This window comes from Phyllostomus discolor, chromosome 3 (genome assembly GCF_004126475.2).
Source record: "Phyllostomus discolor isolate MPI-MPIP mPhyDis1 chromosome 3, mPhyDis1.pri.v3, whole genome shotgun sequence".
Taxonomy (NCBI): Eukaryota; Metazoa; Chordata; class Mammalia; order Chiroptera; family Phyllostomidae; genus Phyllostomus; species Phyllostomus discolor.
Window position 1 is genome coordinate 46,020,111 of NC_040905.2, and position 14,591 is coordinate 46,034,701.

The following is a 14,591-nucleotide window of genomic DNA, read 5'->3' on the forward strand; positions in this document are numbered from 1 at the left end:
TTGCATCTAGCCAACCCCACTACTATATCTGTCTCCTGTGAGGAGAGGATGAAGTTCTTCATTCTGTGGCACAAGAGGGGAGTGTGCAAGCCGATGGCTCTGCATCATCAGCTGCTAGCCTTGGGGGACCAATGTCCACTATTGAAGCTAATCTTGCTCTGTTTCTTCTCTATGATAAAGTGTTGTTCTGGCCAGTGCTTTACTGCACTGTGTTTGCATTGGTGACGCTGATACCAAAATGCAGTGGACAGAGGTGTCTGGATTCCACTCCTGGTGATAGGCAACATGCTGCTTGCTCAACAAAATGGTTGTAACTCATTTTGTCATGTTAGTGACCACTGATAACCACTGCCTAGGACATTCATTATTGGGATTATATAAAATAGCAATATTCTTCTTTATCACTGTCTTCAATGATTAATAGAGATACATACTTTTAAAAAATTTTTGCTCATCAACTATACAATTACTTTCCATCAAGCCATGCTAACTCAGTCAGATAACTTAGGTACAGTTTGCAAAGGAAAGGCAAGATTAATGTCTGTTTCTTTCTCTTTCCTTATTGGTTTTCAGAATATTGAAATAAGTTTTTAAAAACCATTGCAAACTCATAGATTTAAATCTACTGCTGTTACTGTTCTTATCAATGCTCAAACTGCCCCATTTTTAGCTAGTGGGAGCCTGGTTAAAGTGGCTCAGGTGTTGTTTGACCTGAAATCACTTGTTATTGACTAAATTGTGTCCCTCCCCCCATATTCCTATGTTGTAGCCTTAACCCCCAATGTGACTACACATGGAAACAGGGCCTTAAAATGAGGCAATTAAAGTTAAATGAAATTATAAGGGTGGGAACCTAATCTAATATGACTGGTATCTAATAATCTGTGGGTTGGCCAAAAAGTCCTTTTAGTTTTTTCTATAAAATAAAAGACACCTTCTTCATTTTCACCAATATTGATTTGGATATTTTGAGAATTTCAGCTATTTCCTGCATGATGGAATGTTAATTGTTCTCAATTAATGTCTCAATTTTGACTGCTTCAATTTCACTGGTCTACTGGGAGTGTCCAGTGAAAAATCTCCAGCACAAATCTTTGCAAACCACTTCTGACACCTCCGATCAGTCACACCACCTCCTCCATATACTGCACAAATCTTTTTTTTGCATTTTAGTTGCATTTTTACTTTTCCTGAAATAATAAAGTATAATATGCCAAAAATGTTGCTTGTTTTCTTCCATCTTCAATATTAAAATGGAATTATAAGGTGAGTATATTCTATCTAGACAATTCACATGCAATCAGTGTTAGAATTAACACCCACCTTACAGAGTAATTATGCTGAATTAGCCTTTTACTACATGCAATTATAATGTTCAGAGTACATGATTTGACCTGAACAAATGCACAAATCCATGTAACAATGAACTGTTTTAGAAGGTGGTTCTGTTTAAATGTGCTGAATAGTATTTGAGATACATCCCTCAATGGTATTGAACAGTTTGTTAATATTACCAGAGGCTGAAACAGAAAATAAGGATTAAAAGTTCCCAATGACACATAATTTTAAAAAAAGAGTCTTGCCACTTAGAAAACAAATTACAAGCAAACAAAGCCTTATCATCAGCAACCTGACTATTTAGAGATTAGTAGCACACCTACTGAGCCACAAAAAAGGACTGGATGCATTTTAGGACACTGTTTCCAGAGGTGGGGCTAGGACCAAGTCCAGGCTCTCAAAGAGTGAGATCCTGGCATCCTGATTCTTTGACAGCCTTGCCTTTTCTAGTCCCAAAGGTTACCAAACCCTTTCTCAGTGCTTAGCAAAATGACCTTGGATAGTTGTAACATTTAAGGATTACTTAGTGATGTGAAACTGTATCATGTTTTACCTGTTGGGGATCTCTGCTCTACCAGATGTTCTCCTCATTCCCATCTAAATTGGAAGCTTGTACATGAAAAACAGCCAGAATGCACTGCATACAAGTAATCAAAGAGGATAAAGGGGGGAAGGAAGCAAAACCAAAAACCAAAAACCAAAAAACCAGCAATGGCAATAACAGCTCCAATAAAAAGAGCACTAATTTTTAAACTCAGTTTATGAGGTCTGAAAGAATGATGTTTCTATGGCATTGCAAAGAAGCATTTTAAAATAAATCAGAGGGAAAACCAAAAGATTGGCCAGCCAAGACAGACTGAGCTTATTTCTCCACTCATTACAACTAAAAACTGGTAGGAAAGTTTTTAAAAGCTACCTGAGTAACTGATAAAAGGTAGATTGGTGACTGAAGTAAAAATTTATAAAACCATCTTGTATTACTGAGTTTCAAGTTTGTTTTGTTTGGTTTTTGGCCTATAGCTTTAATCCAAGGTCTAATTCCAGAACTGTACAGTGAATACAGAGAGCAAAAACTCCAGAAGAAACTTTCTATCTCTATCCAGAAGACTAGGAAAGGAAGCCCTGAATGCCAGAAAGTGTGGGGGGAAATCCTGGGTTTTCTTTATTAGTTTTCTCTCTTTGGCCTCAGAGCTATACTGCTACCAACTGTGGAAGCTTGGGCACTTAAAACCCAAGAGAAAACCTGCCTCTCTAGCTAGAGTAACCATACCTACACACGGAACAGTATGGAGAAAATCTCTTTTATTTTTTTCTCTGCCTTATCACTTTGCCCTGAAGGTACCGGCCCCCATTGTGGGTACCTGCTCCACAGTGAGAAGGCTAACACTCTTAGAGAAATCTGCCTTTCTGGTCACATGAACCAGCATGTGGGTAGAGAGAGGAAAGGGTGCATGAGAATCCTGGAGAACAGACAGCACCAAAGGGGAATAATCTAACTCTGTATATGATCCAACACTAAGTCCCAGGATCAACCCTGAGCTGTCCACATGCACGGCAGATTCAAAGAAGCATAACAAAGGCTTAGAGAACTGAACAATGATAATAACTACTGCCCACATTCCAGATTAACTCCTGAGTGGCACACGAGTCAAAGAGATCTATCAGCATAGGCAGGGCTCTGAAAATGGATTGATATAACCACCACCTACAGAAGGCAAAACAGAATGTGCAGTCAGAACCTAGTCAGATTGACTGCCTGTCAAAACAAACAAAAACCAAAATCCAAGAACATAATATTCAAAATATATAGGATATAATCCAGAATAATTCAACATGCAAAGAATAGGAAAACCTGAGTAATTCTTCAGAGAAAATATAATTAACAGATGTCTCCCGCCCCCTCAAATGTTGCAATTACAAAGACTTTAAAGCAGCTTTTATAATCATTATTTTTGAGATAAAGTTGAATATGCATCAAATGGATGAAAACATTGTTCTCAGTAGAGAAATAAAAAGTATAAGAGAATCAGATGGAAATGCAAATTTCACTGGATGGGGTCAACAACAGAATGGAGATGACCAAGGACAGAGTAAGTAAACCTGAAGACAGAGAAATAGAAATTATACAGTCTGAAGAATTAAAATAATTAATAAAGCCTTAGGTATCTGGGAGGCCATATCAAAAAGTCAAACACTTATGTCATTTTATGTCCCAGAAGAAGAAATTGGTACAGAAAAAATATATACGAAGAAATTATGACCAAAAACTTTCCAAGTTTGGTGAAAGACATACATTTGTAGATTCAAGATCAGTGCACCCTAAACAGGAAAAACACAAAGAAAATCATGCCCAGACAGATCATATAATCAAACTGCTAAGAACCAAAGATAATATATACAAATATAGAAACAATTATTTAAATTGGGGGGGGGCTTGACTACCAAGAGGCAGCACAAGGGAGTTTTTTTTTGCGTGATGAAACTACTGTTCTGGACCTTGACTGTGGTGTTTGTTATAAGATTCCACGTATTAGTCAAAATGTTCCCTGGACACCAACTAGAGCAAATATTACTGTATACGCATACATACATAACTATGCCAGAAACCTGGGTATCATCCTCTATATTTAATTAACCACCATCTCTTGCCAAATATACTTTCTAAAGATTTCTCAAGTTTTCCCTTTTCCCTCCATTCACATTGTGTCTTCCTAGCTGAGCTTTCATCATCCCAGTCTGCCACTACTCTGATCCCAAAACTAACCTCTGTAGCCTTGCTTTGCGAAAGGTGACCCTTTCTCTGAACTTTAACCTGGAACTTGCTAGAAATGCCAAATCGCAAACCTCACCACAGAACTCCTGAATTGGAACCCACATTTTAACAGGATTCTACAGTGATTTATAAGGGCATTAAAATTTGAAAAGTCTAGCCTAGGGCATGCTAAAATGAACAAAAACCTAGTTATGCTGCTCCTCCACTTAATACCTCACAAGCACCCTACCTAGACAAAAGCAGGACACAGGAGGCCCTACAAGACCTCTCCCTACGTTCCTCTCCAGGCCCATCTTTCACCCCTCCCCATCTCGTCATTTAGCACTTCACTTACTTAAGACTTAAACCGTATGTTCAACACAGGTATCACAGTATGTTCCACAGCTACACCTTTACCCACGCAATTCCCTAGGCCTAGAGTACCTGTTCCTCGCCTGGCTAATTTCCAACCCATCTTCAAGGCTCTACTCAGAAGTCGACCCTAACAAACTCTGAAGGCCACCCAGGTTGGGATAAAAGACCTTCTGTGCTAAGCCAGCCTGGGCACACTTCCATGCCTGGACTCCCCACATTACATTGACATTATCTCTTTACGTGTCCTTCCTGGCCTGCAGGTTTCTCAAAGGCAGGCCATCTCCTAGACCTGAGTTACAAGCTGTCTGAAACAAGATGCACTTGAGTTAGACCTAACAACACGTTTTGGTCCATCCAAAAAGATGTGCATACCCAGGCTATGGGTAAAGGCTTTTTTTTTTTTTTTAATGTCATAAAGCCAGCTACTATAAAGCTCATTTTGTCCTAAACTGAGGGTTTGCGGCCTTGTTTATTTACAAGTTCTTAGCTTGGGCCTGGCTGCCTCACAAGATCTACGTTAGACCGGTAATAATTTCTACGCATATCTGAGAGGGCCACTGATGCCTATGTCCAGGCCTAACGGTGGTCACTTTCTCCCAGCGGTAACGGTGATCACCTTCTCCAGGGCAGCTCCTCTTCTTCCAGGTCACTCTCTGTCACCGACCCCTCGATCACAGTTTCATCGCTGTCCCAGTCTGAAGCCTGGGCGCCTTCCTCCATCTTCACGTCACACGTGGCTATCTTCCTATTCTCCATCTCTAACTCTCCCCTTGGCGCGAAAACAAACAAAACGCTCTGAGCGCTGGAATAAGTTGTGAGTTAAAAATAAAATTCGCAGCAAAGGCCCGACGTTACACTGGGAGCTGAAGGGGTAGTGGACCTCGAAGGTCGTCGTTGAGTAGGCGGCCCCACACGGCGGCCTCGCCGCACACAGGTCTCGCCGCACGACGATGCACGCCGTCGCCGGCAGGGGGAGCCGCGAGCTGCGCCATAGTCGCGCGCTGGTAGAGGCCCGCCCCCGCCCCCACAACTCCCTAGGCGGGGCCTGAGTCGCCGCCGGACGTCGCCGGCCGCGCGCCCCACCCCCCCCCCCCCCCCCCGCTTTGGCTTTCCGGGTCGTGTTGGGTGTGGCTCGCGGTAGCGCTGCTTTAGGAGATCACTTGCATCTTCTCAGAAGGCTCGGCAGTGTGGGGCCCCGAGGACCAGAAAAGCGGAAGTGCGGAGGACACACCGCCGGCCTCTCTTAGAGCCTTCGGCAGGGAGGGAGTCCCGGGTCAGAGCTCTTGCGGCGCACCAGATGCTGGAGACCCAGACCCGGAAATAACCGCCAGCTCCTGCGGGACCCAGCACCCCGGCTCGGAATCCGACATTCGGAAGCCAGGGTGTTACCTGAGACCCCAAAGTGTTTTTGCAGTCCACGAAAAACTGCTTTTGTCCTTAATCCCTGTGACATCCCTTCCCCAACTGTAATCTGAGGTAGGCAAAACAAGAACATTTGTCAGAAGTTTTTAGGTCATCAACCAATCCATTTGAGGTGTATTGTAGTATTTGTATTTTAACTTCAACTCTTCGGTCACTCTGTAATATAAATTGTGTAGGAAAGGCAGGATAAATGCTTTCTTTTCCCTATGTATTAATTTTTAGAATAATAGTGGTGCCTAGCCAATTATTATTTTTAAATGAATCTCTAAGTCTTTGTGTATTTGTCTAATTTCAATCTGTTTGGAAGTTTTTAATTGAAACTGTTGAAAACAAAGCCAAGTGAGCTCCACCTGCCATATGAGAGAAAGATTCAGGATAAGACAGAACCTCTTATGGATATAACAAGTGTTTATATAATATTCGCCTTGGAATCCCCAGTGTCTAGCACATATTGGGTCTTTAAAGATTTGTGAGAAAATGGGTGGAACTGGGGCTGACTCCCTCATTCACTACTCTTAAACACATGAAGCGGTTTTACCATTATTATTACCATTTTACTACTTAGGTCATATTTTTTTTTTAAAAGAATGTTTACATTTTTGAGAAAATGGAGGGTCTTTTGGGGAAAGGTATTTTAAAATACTTATAGAATATTTGGTAAAACACTTTATATAACTATTTGGGGGATATTATTTAGATGGAAAATCTAAATAATACTATCGGAGGTTCATGTTGTGTGATATTTATGATAATTCAGATCTTCTATGAAAGTCTCGTCTCTCACAATTCTGGGATCTAAAATAACCTTGAGGGTATATAAATGATTTGAAGCTATAGGCAGGAAATCTTTTTAATTAAAAAGCAATATGTATCGTATAACCAGTAAGACTTGTTTTCCAAAATCCACTCTTTTAAACAAGTCTGATTACATTCAGTGTGTACATTCTACTTTCTAGTGCTTAAGCTTCATTTCATATCACTCTCCTGTTTCTCCCCAACTCCAGGCACATAGGCCTCCTTCTTGTTCTTCTAGGATGTCTCAGAGCGTTTGCACTGATGTTCACGCTTTAGGTCTAAGGTCAAACATCACCTCCTCAGAGAGGCCATCTTTTAACTGTGTTCTCTATCTCAGCAACCTGTTTTTTTCCTTTCAGGCGCACATCACTCTCTGAATTATTTCATTCATTCATATACTTGTTTATTGTCTGCCTCATCCATTAGATGGCAGGGCCAATAAAGGAAGGGCCCTTAAAATGGGAGCTATAGGTGGAGAAAAGGTAATGTACAAGCAGTACCTCAAATCACTAATGTATAATTTACATAAATAAATACATAATAAAAATACAAATTTAAATTGATTTGGGACTGATGGGATTGCTAGATTTACACATGGTAATGGGATCATCTTTATGCACAACTAAAATGGCGTTCTGAACATGTTTAGGCTAATGTATTAGCAGTTATGTCAATGTAGAAAAAAAAGACACAAAAATCCTAGCCACCGAGATTAATCAGAATTTTAATGTAGTAAATACAATTCGATAATTTTGAATATATGTGAGGTCTGTCCAGAAAGTATCCAGCCATGTACTATGAAAAATAGAAACATTATTGAAGATACAAAATATAGGAAACATTGCACGTAGGACAATGACATCTCAGTCCCCTTCAGAGTAGGAACCTTGGGATCTCACACAGTTCTCCCAATCTCCATCAGCTGCCCTGTCATATTTCCCTGAATCTCATCAATGGTCTGAAATCTCTTCCCTTTAAAAGGTGATTTTTGTTTTGGGAAAGGCCAGAAGTTGCAGGTCGCCAAATCTGGGCCTACAGATTTGTTTTGGGGCTCAGTCACCTGGGTGATTTGATGTTTCACCAAAAATCTCTGCACGAGACGTGATGCATATGAGTGGGTGTATTGTTGTGATGAAGTTGCCAATCACCAGTTCCCCATAGCTGCAGCCTTCTGAGTCATCCAGTAGTTCCCAGCAGAGGACTGTTCAAGCTTAATGCAATATCTGATGCAGATTCATTGTTCTACTTGTTCAGTCATTTTGAATGGAATGGCCACACAGTACACTGCTTACTCAACAGTGTCTACCACACCCACTTAGTACAGTGAGGTTATCATTGTTCATGCACATGCATTCCAGTCCACTCTCCTTGGCTGCCAGGTTACATCAATGTTGTTCAAACCATCCCATTATATTAACAATGGTTGGACTTTTCACAGACAGATTTCATGTTGTGTATGTGTGTGTGTGTGTGTGTGTGTGTAACCACCACTTAAAACAAGATAATTTCCATCTTTCCTGCCTTTCCTCAATATTTACCCCTAGCAAACATTTTCTGATTTTTTTTATCATGTAAAGTAGTTTTTCAATCACCACTGGAATCATACTGTATGCATCTTTTTAAACTGCCTTCTTTTACTGATACAAGTTTTTCAGATTAACCCATGTCACTGTATCAATTCATTCCTCTTTGTTGCTAAGTACTATTTCATTGTATAAACATACCAGCTTTGCTTAGTCAATTTTCCTGTTGATAGACATTTGAGTTCTGTCCAGTTTGGAGGCTATTATAAAAAAGGCTGTCATAAACACTCTAGTTGAAGTGTTTTTGTGGATGCATGTTTTCATTTCTCTTAGGTAAATATCTAAAGAAGAAACTGCTGGGTCACATGGTGGATGTATGTTTTACTTTATAAAAAGCTGATTTTCAGTACTCTAAAAGGAGTATCACTCCCACCAGCAATGTATGGAAGCTCCATTTGCTTCATATCTTCACAAACATTTGATATTGTCAATCTTTAATGTGTTAACCATTCTGGTGGGTATGAAATAGTATCTCATCCTACTGGCTAATGATGCCAGACTTCTGTGTGCTTTTTGGCTCTTTGTATATCTTTTATGAAGTATCCAAGATTTTTTCCCCACTTTTCAACTGGGCTCTTTATGTTTCTGTTGTTGATTAGTAGGAGTCCTTTACATATTCTGGATATGAGGCTGTGTCAGATATATGTATTATAAATATTTTTTATTAGTTTCTGGTTTGTGTACTCATTTTCTTAGTGATTTTTTTGATCAGCAAAAAGGATGATGTCCAGTTTATTAATTTTTTATTTTATGGTTAGTGTTTATGTTAGTTTCCTAGGGCTGCCATACAAATTATCACACACTGGGTGGCTTAAAATAACAGAAATTTATTATTTCACAATTCTGGCTAGGCCATGCTCTCTCTGAAGGTTCTAGAAGAGAATCTATTCCATATCTTTTTCTTAGCTTCTGGTTTTGCTGACAATTCTTGGTGAAATATAAAAGAATAATTAGTAACTGATAAGTTTTTGTATCTATTGCCATTTTTAATGTGATTTGTTCAATAATAACTTCATATACTTTAATTTTAAATAGTGACTGCATTTAAAAATTGACTTACAAATTCTTGAAAATTTAACAATCGGCTCTTACAACCTAGTAGAAGCTGGCTCCAGTACACCTTTGACGCTACTCTAGTAAGGACTTTCCTGCCTTGCCCTCCACCCCCAGTCTTCCTGTCTGCCTCACACTGCAATCCTGGAGGGTTAAACTTTGCCCTTAGCTAAGGGGACAAGGAGAACCAGAAAATAAATAATAATATGTAGAATACGTTTTGGAACTCTCCGTTCTTTGAGTTTCCTACTTGGGGGAAGTGAGTTTGTCCTTCACTTAACAATATGAACACTATATTAGGAAGACTGTGTAAAAAGAGGAAGGCTGCAGGGTGGCAGGTAAGAAAGAAAAACAAGGTAAAATGAATATTGAAGGAGAAAGGTGACAAAACAAAATAATGGCCACTCTACTTGGGTTTATATTAATTGTGATCGCATTTACTGTGCATGATGCACCTCAGCCAAGGCTTGCCAACGCTGGTTGACTGTTACATCTTTAATCATGTAACTGGCTTGTTTAGTGACTAACTAGATGTCAGTTTTGAACTGCCATAAAGAAATCATGTTATTTTTTCTTTATTAGGATGCACTGCAACTGAAGATCCAAATGCATTATGGCATTTTGGGCCTGTGCTATGATGTCCAGTCTTTCTACTTGGAATGTCTCTTCCCTTTTCTCTGTCTGGAAAACTGCTCCATCTTCCCTCATCTCATTTAATGCTTTCCTCTACCGAGCCATACGTCCCCCTTCATAATCATGGTTTACACTGTGATATTTTAAACTAAAGGACGCACATTCACATTTTTTTGTAATACAGATGGTAGAAGAAGAGACCAACCCTCACCTAATAGTGTAAATATGCTTCATCAATATTTAACTCTGGCAGCTGTCATACATGAGGGAACATGCCATGACTGTTTTAAAAATAAGTGGAAGTGCCAAGTCAGAATAAAGTCTGACCTTTTCAACACAATGTACTGGAACAACAGGATATTTGTATGGAGAAACAAGATGAACCTTGTTCCCTCCCTCATTACATGGACAAAAAGTAATTTGAGGTAAATCACAGAACAAGAATTCTATACTTCAGCAATTCTACTCCTAGTGAGAAGTATCGGTGTATTGGTACCAGGCACGTGTACATCATTCATAATAGCCCCAAAGTGTAGACAACCTAATTACCCTTCCATGAGAGAACAGACATAAATGTTCGTCAGGAGAAAAGATAGATAATTTGTGTGTATTGTATAACGGGCTATCTTACACACTGACAAAAAGAATGAACATGTCAACATGGATGAGTTTTGGAAACCAGTCTTTCAAAGTTTAAAAACAAAGAAAACTAAACAATACATTATGTAGGACCCATTCACATGTAGTAAAACTCAAAGGAATAATTTAAAAAGAAAACACAGGGTCGTAATTACCTTTCTGGGAGAAGCAGAGGAACAGTATAGGAAAGAGTTCACAGGAAATGCAGAAGAATTGGTAATGTTCTGTCTTGAATTGTGTAGTGCACCACAGATGTCTATTTTGTTATTATGTTTTGTAGCTGCCACAAGATGTATATGTGTATACATGTGGAACATATACAATATATAATCAAAAGTATATATATATATACACACCATATTATGAAATATTTTATAGTTTTAAAAGGTTAGGAAAAAATCTGCTAAAATGCTAATCCTGAGTGGTACAGTTCTGGGAAATTTTCTTCATTATACTTTTCTACATTTTCTGAACTGCTTAAATGGTCATGTAGTATTTTTTATAATCAGAAAAAAAGGCAACTTTAAAGATTAAAAAATTTTAGGATCTCTAGGATGTCTGTATTGTTTTTTGAAACCTGACTGGAAACTTCAGCCAAGTTTTAGATGCTCTGGGAGGAATAATCTCTAAAGAGTTAACATTGTCATTTAGCTGAAAAATATATGTCAAAATGCTAACACACAAGTTTCAACTCTGCCAACGGTGCCTTTAATATTCAGTCCTCCTTAGTCAGTTTTACTTTGTCTATCTTTTAAAGATATATTTCCATTTTCTGTGTTTAGGCTTTTATCTTAACTATTTCTGACAGCTCTAAGGTTCCTTTGAGCTCTAATTTAGTAGCTCAGAAACCTTGGATGAAAAAATGAAGGTTGCCTTTTCCATAACTCTTTAGCAACATCTAGTGGGTATTCAAAGATAAGGACAAGGCAAACATTTTCCTACGTAATTTAAAGAGCAACAGCTTTGACAACAAATCTGACTTAGCAAAGAAAAGGTCTTAAATCCTCAAGAGAAATATGATATCTCCTGTGATTAAATCACTTTGCATACATGGGTGTGTATATAAGCCCTTCAAATATATCTGGCATTTCCCCATCTAGCCTGCTGTAAGCTTAAAAAACAGTCATTACTACATTATATAATGAGCATTATCATGGAGAACCATATAACAGGCCCTAAGCAAGAGACCAGAGCAGTGTCAAAACCTCAAAAGCAAAAAATAAGAACTTGGGTAGAATGGCATCTGTAAGAACAGAAGTTTCCAGGAATATAAGCAGGGAGGAAGAAAGAAGAGAGAACAAAAGGGAAGGGATGTGGGAGGGAACACAGGAAGAAGAGAAGGGTGGCAGGTTTATGATAATAGCACTCCAGTCATTGTTCTCTTAACCAAAAGCAGGTTTTCTTGGCCAAGCAAACATGGTGAGAAATGCAGACAATCCCATGCTGGAACAAAGAAGGATGAAAGAGAGACATTCTCTCTCCCCCTTTCCATGTCCAGACATCACGTGTCTGAATGTAATTTTGCGTCTTGATCAGAGGGTGATGATGGAGGAAGGTATTTTTAGAGTCCTTTCATTGGGTTCCTGATGCCTTGTATCAGCAGAGCTTGCATGACCCACCTCAGTTATGGCACATACCTTAAGTTTTCTGGTAGAGCATGTAAAAATATATAATTAGCTCTCATATGTTAACTGATAAGGCCTAATCATCCAGGAGAAAGACTCAACAGTATTTTTAGTAAGCATCCCATATGATTTTGTATAAAACTAGTCTAAACGTGGCAAAGTTGCTCAAGAGAATAAGCAATAATGTTTGTCTTAATTTCAACATTTATTCAGGTCAAAGTGCAGGTAGGTGTCTAAGCTGCCATTGCACCACTCATTTGTACAGTTTGTGCAAATTTTGCAAGTCAGATTTATTGCATGATAAAAAAAGTGGCTGTGATTGTGTCATTTGCGTATCTATCTGGGATCAGCTGATTATGAAACCCACCTTTTCCAAGTCATGCCAGCTCAGAGCAGGGCTAAAGTAATTTCAAACAAGAGTCCTCTGTTCAACTATCCATGATAAATTGGGTGAATGCCCTTCCTCCATCAATTCAGATACCTTTCAACACACTACAGGAAGTCATCTAGGGTGCTTCTCTGTTCTCTTAATCTGCCTGTGCAATTGGTTGAAGGACACTTGGCCATTACTTGACATTGCCTGCCATTGTGTGGTTCCACTCCTGGTTTCTGGGGCCTTCTCAGGCTCCTGGTGTTGGCTGCACAGACCCCACAACCATGGTGGCCTGTCCTCTGTCTTCTACACTTCACCCTATGTATAGTTCCCAGACTGCAGAGTAGCACTGAGGTGAAAGTGGCACCGATTCTTTTCCTTTTCACTTTTCTTCAAGTCCTTCTAAGGGGTAAGGTCAGCACATATCCTACCAACTTCATGATTACCCCTTCCCACAGGGCCTAATTCTTTCTGACCAACCTCTAGTGGCCTAACTCCTGAGGTTAAGAACAACTTTTTCCCAGGAATTTCTTCAGTTCACAAGGCCCTCTGCTTCACCACATTAAGACTTGCTTGAACCAGTGGTATAAAGATGCTCCCACTCTGAGGCCAGCACTACATGGAATATTCTAAAGCAGTTAAAGCAAAGAGTGGAGGTATAGTTTGCCAAATGTTGAATGTTGTCAAATGGCTAGGTTGTAGAAAATCTGGGAAATATTGTTTGGGAATGTTCTAAGATAGAGTTATAGTCATAACCATTTACTGAGCAAGAACATGCCAATTACTATGTATACACTCAACCTCACAAAAGCCCTGCTACATCGTTGCCACATCCTCTTCCAACCATGTTGTCTGACAAGGTCCGAATGTGGAAAGAAGGAATTCAAGGAATCCATCTTCCTGGAAGAGAATGTGGCATACAAAGGGGAGTGGTAATTTTCCTGGGGATTGCTCTTAATAATTTCCTTGCTGATATTAATCATGGTCTTACTTTAAGAACAGGCCATGAGGAGAAAGAGGCTCAAAGTGAGTCAATAAGTAACTTTGAGAGAAATTCTGAAGGGACAACTAGTTATCTCCAGACTATTGAATCATACCCAAATTGTTTAAATAAGGTGTTTATAAACCTGAGTAAGAAATTATCCCTGACTGTTCCCATAAAAGAATTTACTGTGGCTGGATTTCCTGTTTATCTCTCCTTACCTGTTTGTTTTGGTGATCAAAAGGTGGTGGGATTGTTAGACACCTGTATTTCAGGTTTATTGATTCGCATAATTCCAATGAAGTTGTACAAAATAATTTCTTGACCAGAGAATAAAATCCCCTCTAATGAAATAGCCCCTGAATGTCTAAAAGTTGTTGGAGTAACAGCCCCTCCTTTATCTTGAATAGGAATATATATCAATTAGAATTATACAGGCAAAGAAATAAGAGAAGCTGGTTAGCTATTACAAACTAAGCATGTAGAAACAATTACCAGGGAGTCAGAGTCCGTAGTATATAGAGAAACATTTTAAATAGAAAAAATAGATAGCTAAGTTAGACATCACAAAGGCCTTATAATGAATTTCCTATAACCTCTACTCAATCTAGCGTATCCTTTTTCTAAGAACTTTAATAAACAATAAGACATTCAAACTCTGTACATACAGCTATTTCTAATTGTCTGAGGTCACTAGACTGGCATGACCCAATATCCGGGTAGAAAATTTCCTGCTTTGCCTAACTGCAAATGTTAATCACTACCAAAAATGAAAATATAAAAACCTGCTGTACTTGCAATAAACGGAACAGAGCTTCACCGTCCTCTGAGTTGTGTTGTCGTCTGTCTCCCATCGCCGACGCCTTACCCACCTTTCAGGAGCCCCTGGACCCAGCTGCAGCCGGACCGCATCATGTCGTAAGTCGCCTGATGTTACAGGTGAAGAGGGGGTTCAGAGCAGTGAGTCAATTCGCCCCAAATCATAGAAATAGTAAGTGAGTGAAGGGCAATGAAGAGGCGT

At 39.4% G+C, this 14,591-nt stretch overlaps 1 protein-coding gene across 4 annotated transcripts in view; it reads right to left on the reverse strand.

The window, feature by feature from the left end:
* ANKRD31 (ankyrin repeat domain 31) overlaps positions 1 to 5,479 on the reverse strand; it is a 119,824-nt gene extending 114,345 nt beyond the window's left edge. For 2 of the 4 annotated variants that reach the window (XM_036020425.1, XM_028517576.2), the window contains exon 1: positions 5,082 to 5,479. In XM_036020425.1, the coding sequence (XP_035876318.1) occupies positions 5,082 to 5,221 (140 nt within the window). In that variant the 5' untranslated portion in view covers positions 5,222 to 5,479. The remainder of the gene's footprint in view (positions 1 to 5,081) is intronic. The other 2 variants (XM_036020427.1, XM_036020426.1) reach the window with 2 other exon arrangements.
* Positions 5,480 to 14,591: the final 9,112 nt, after the last annotated feature.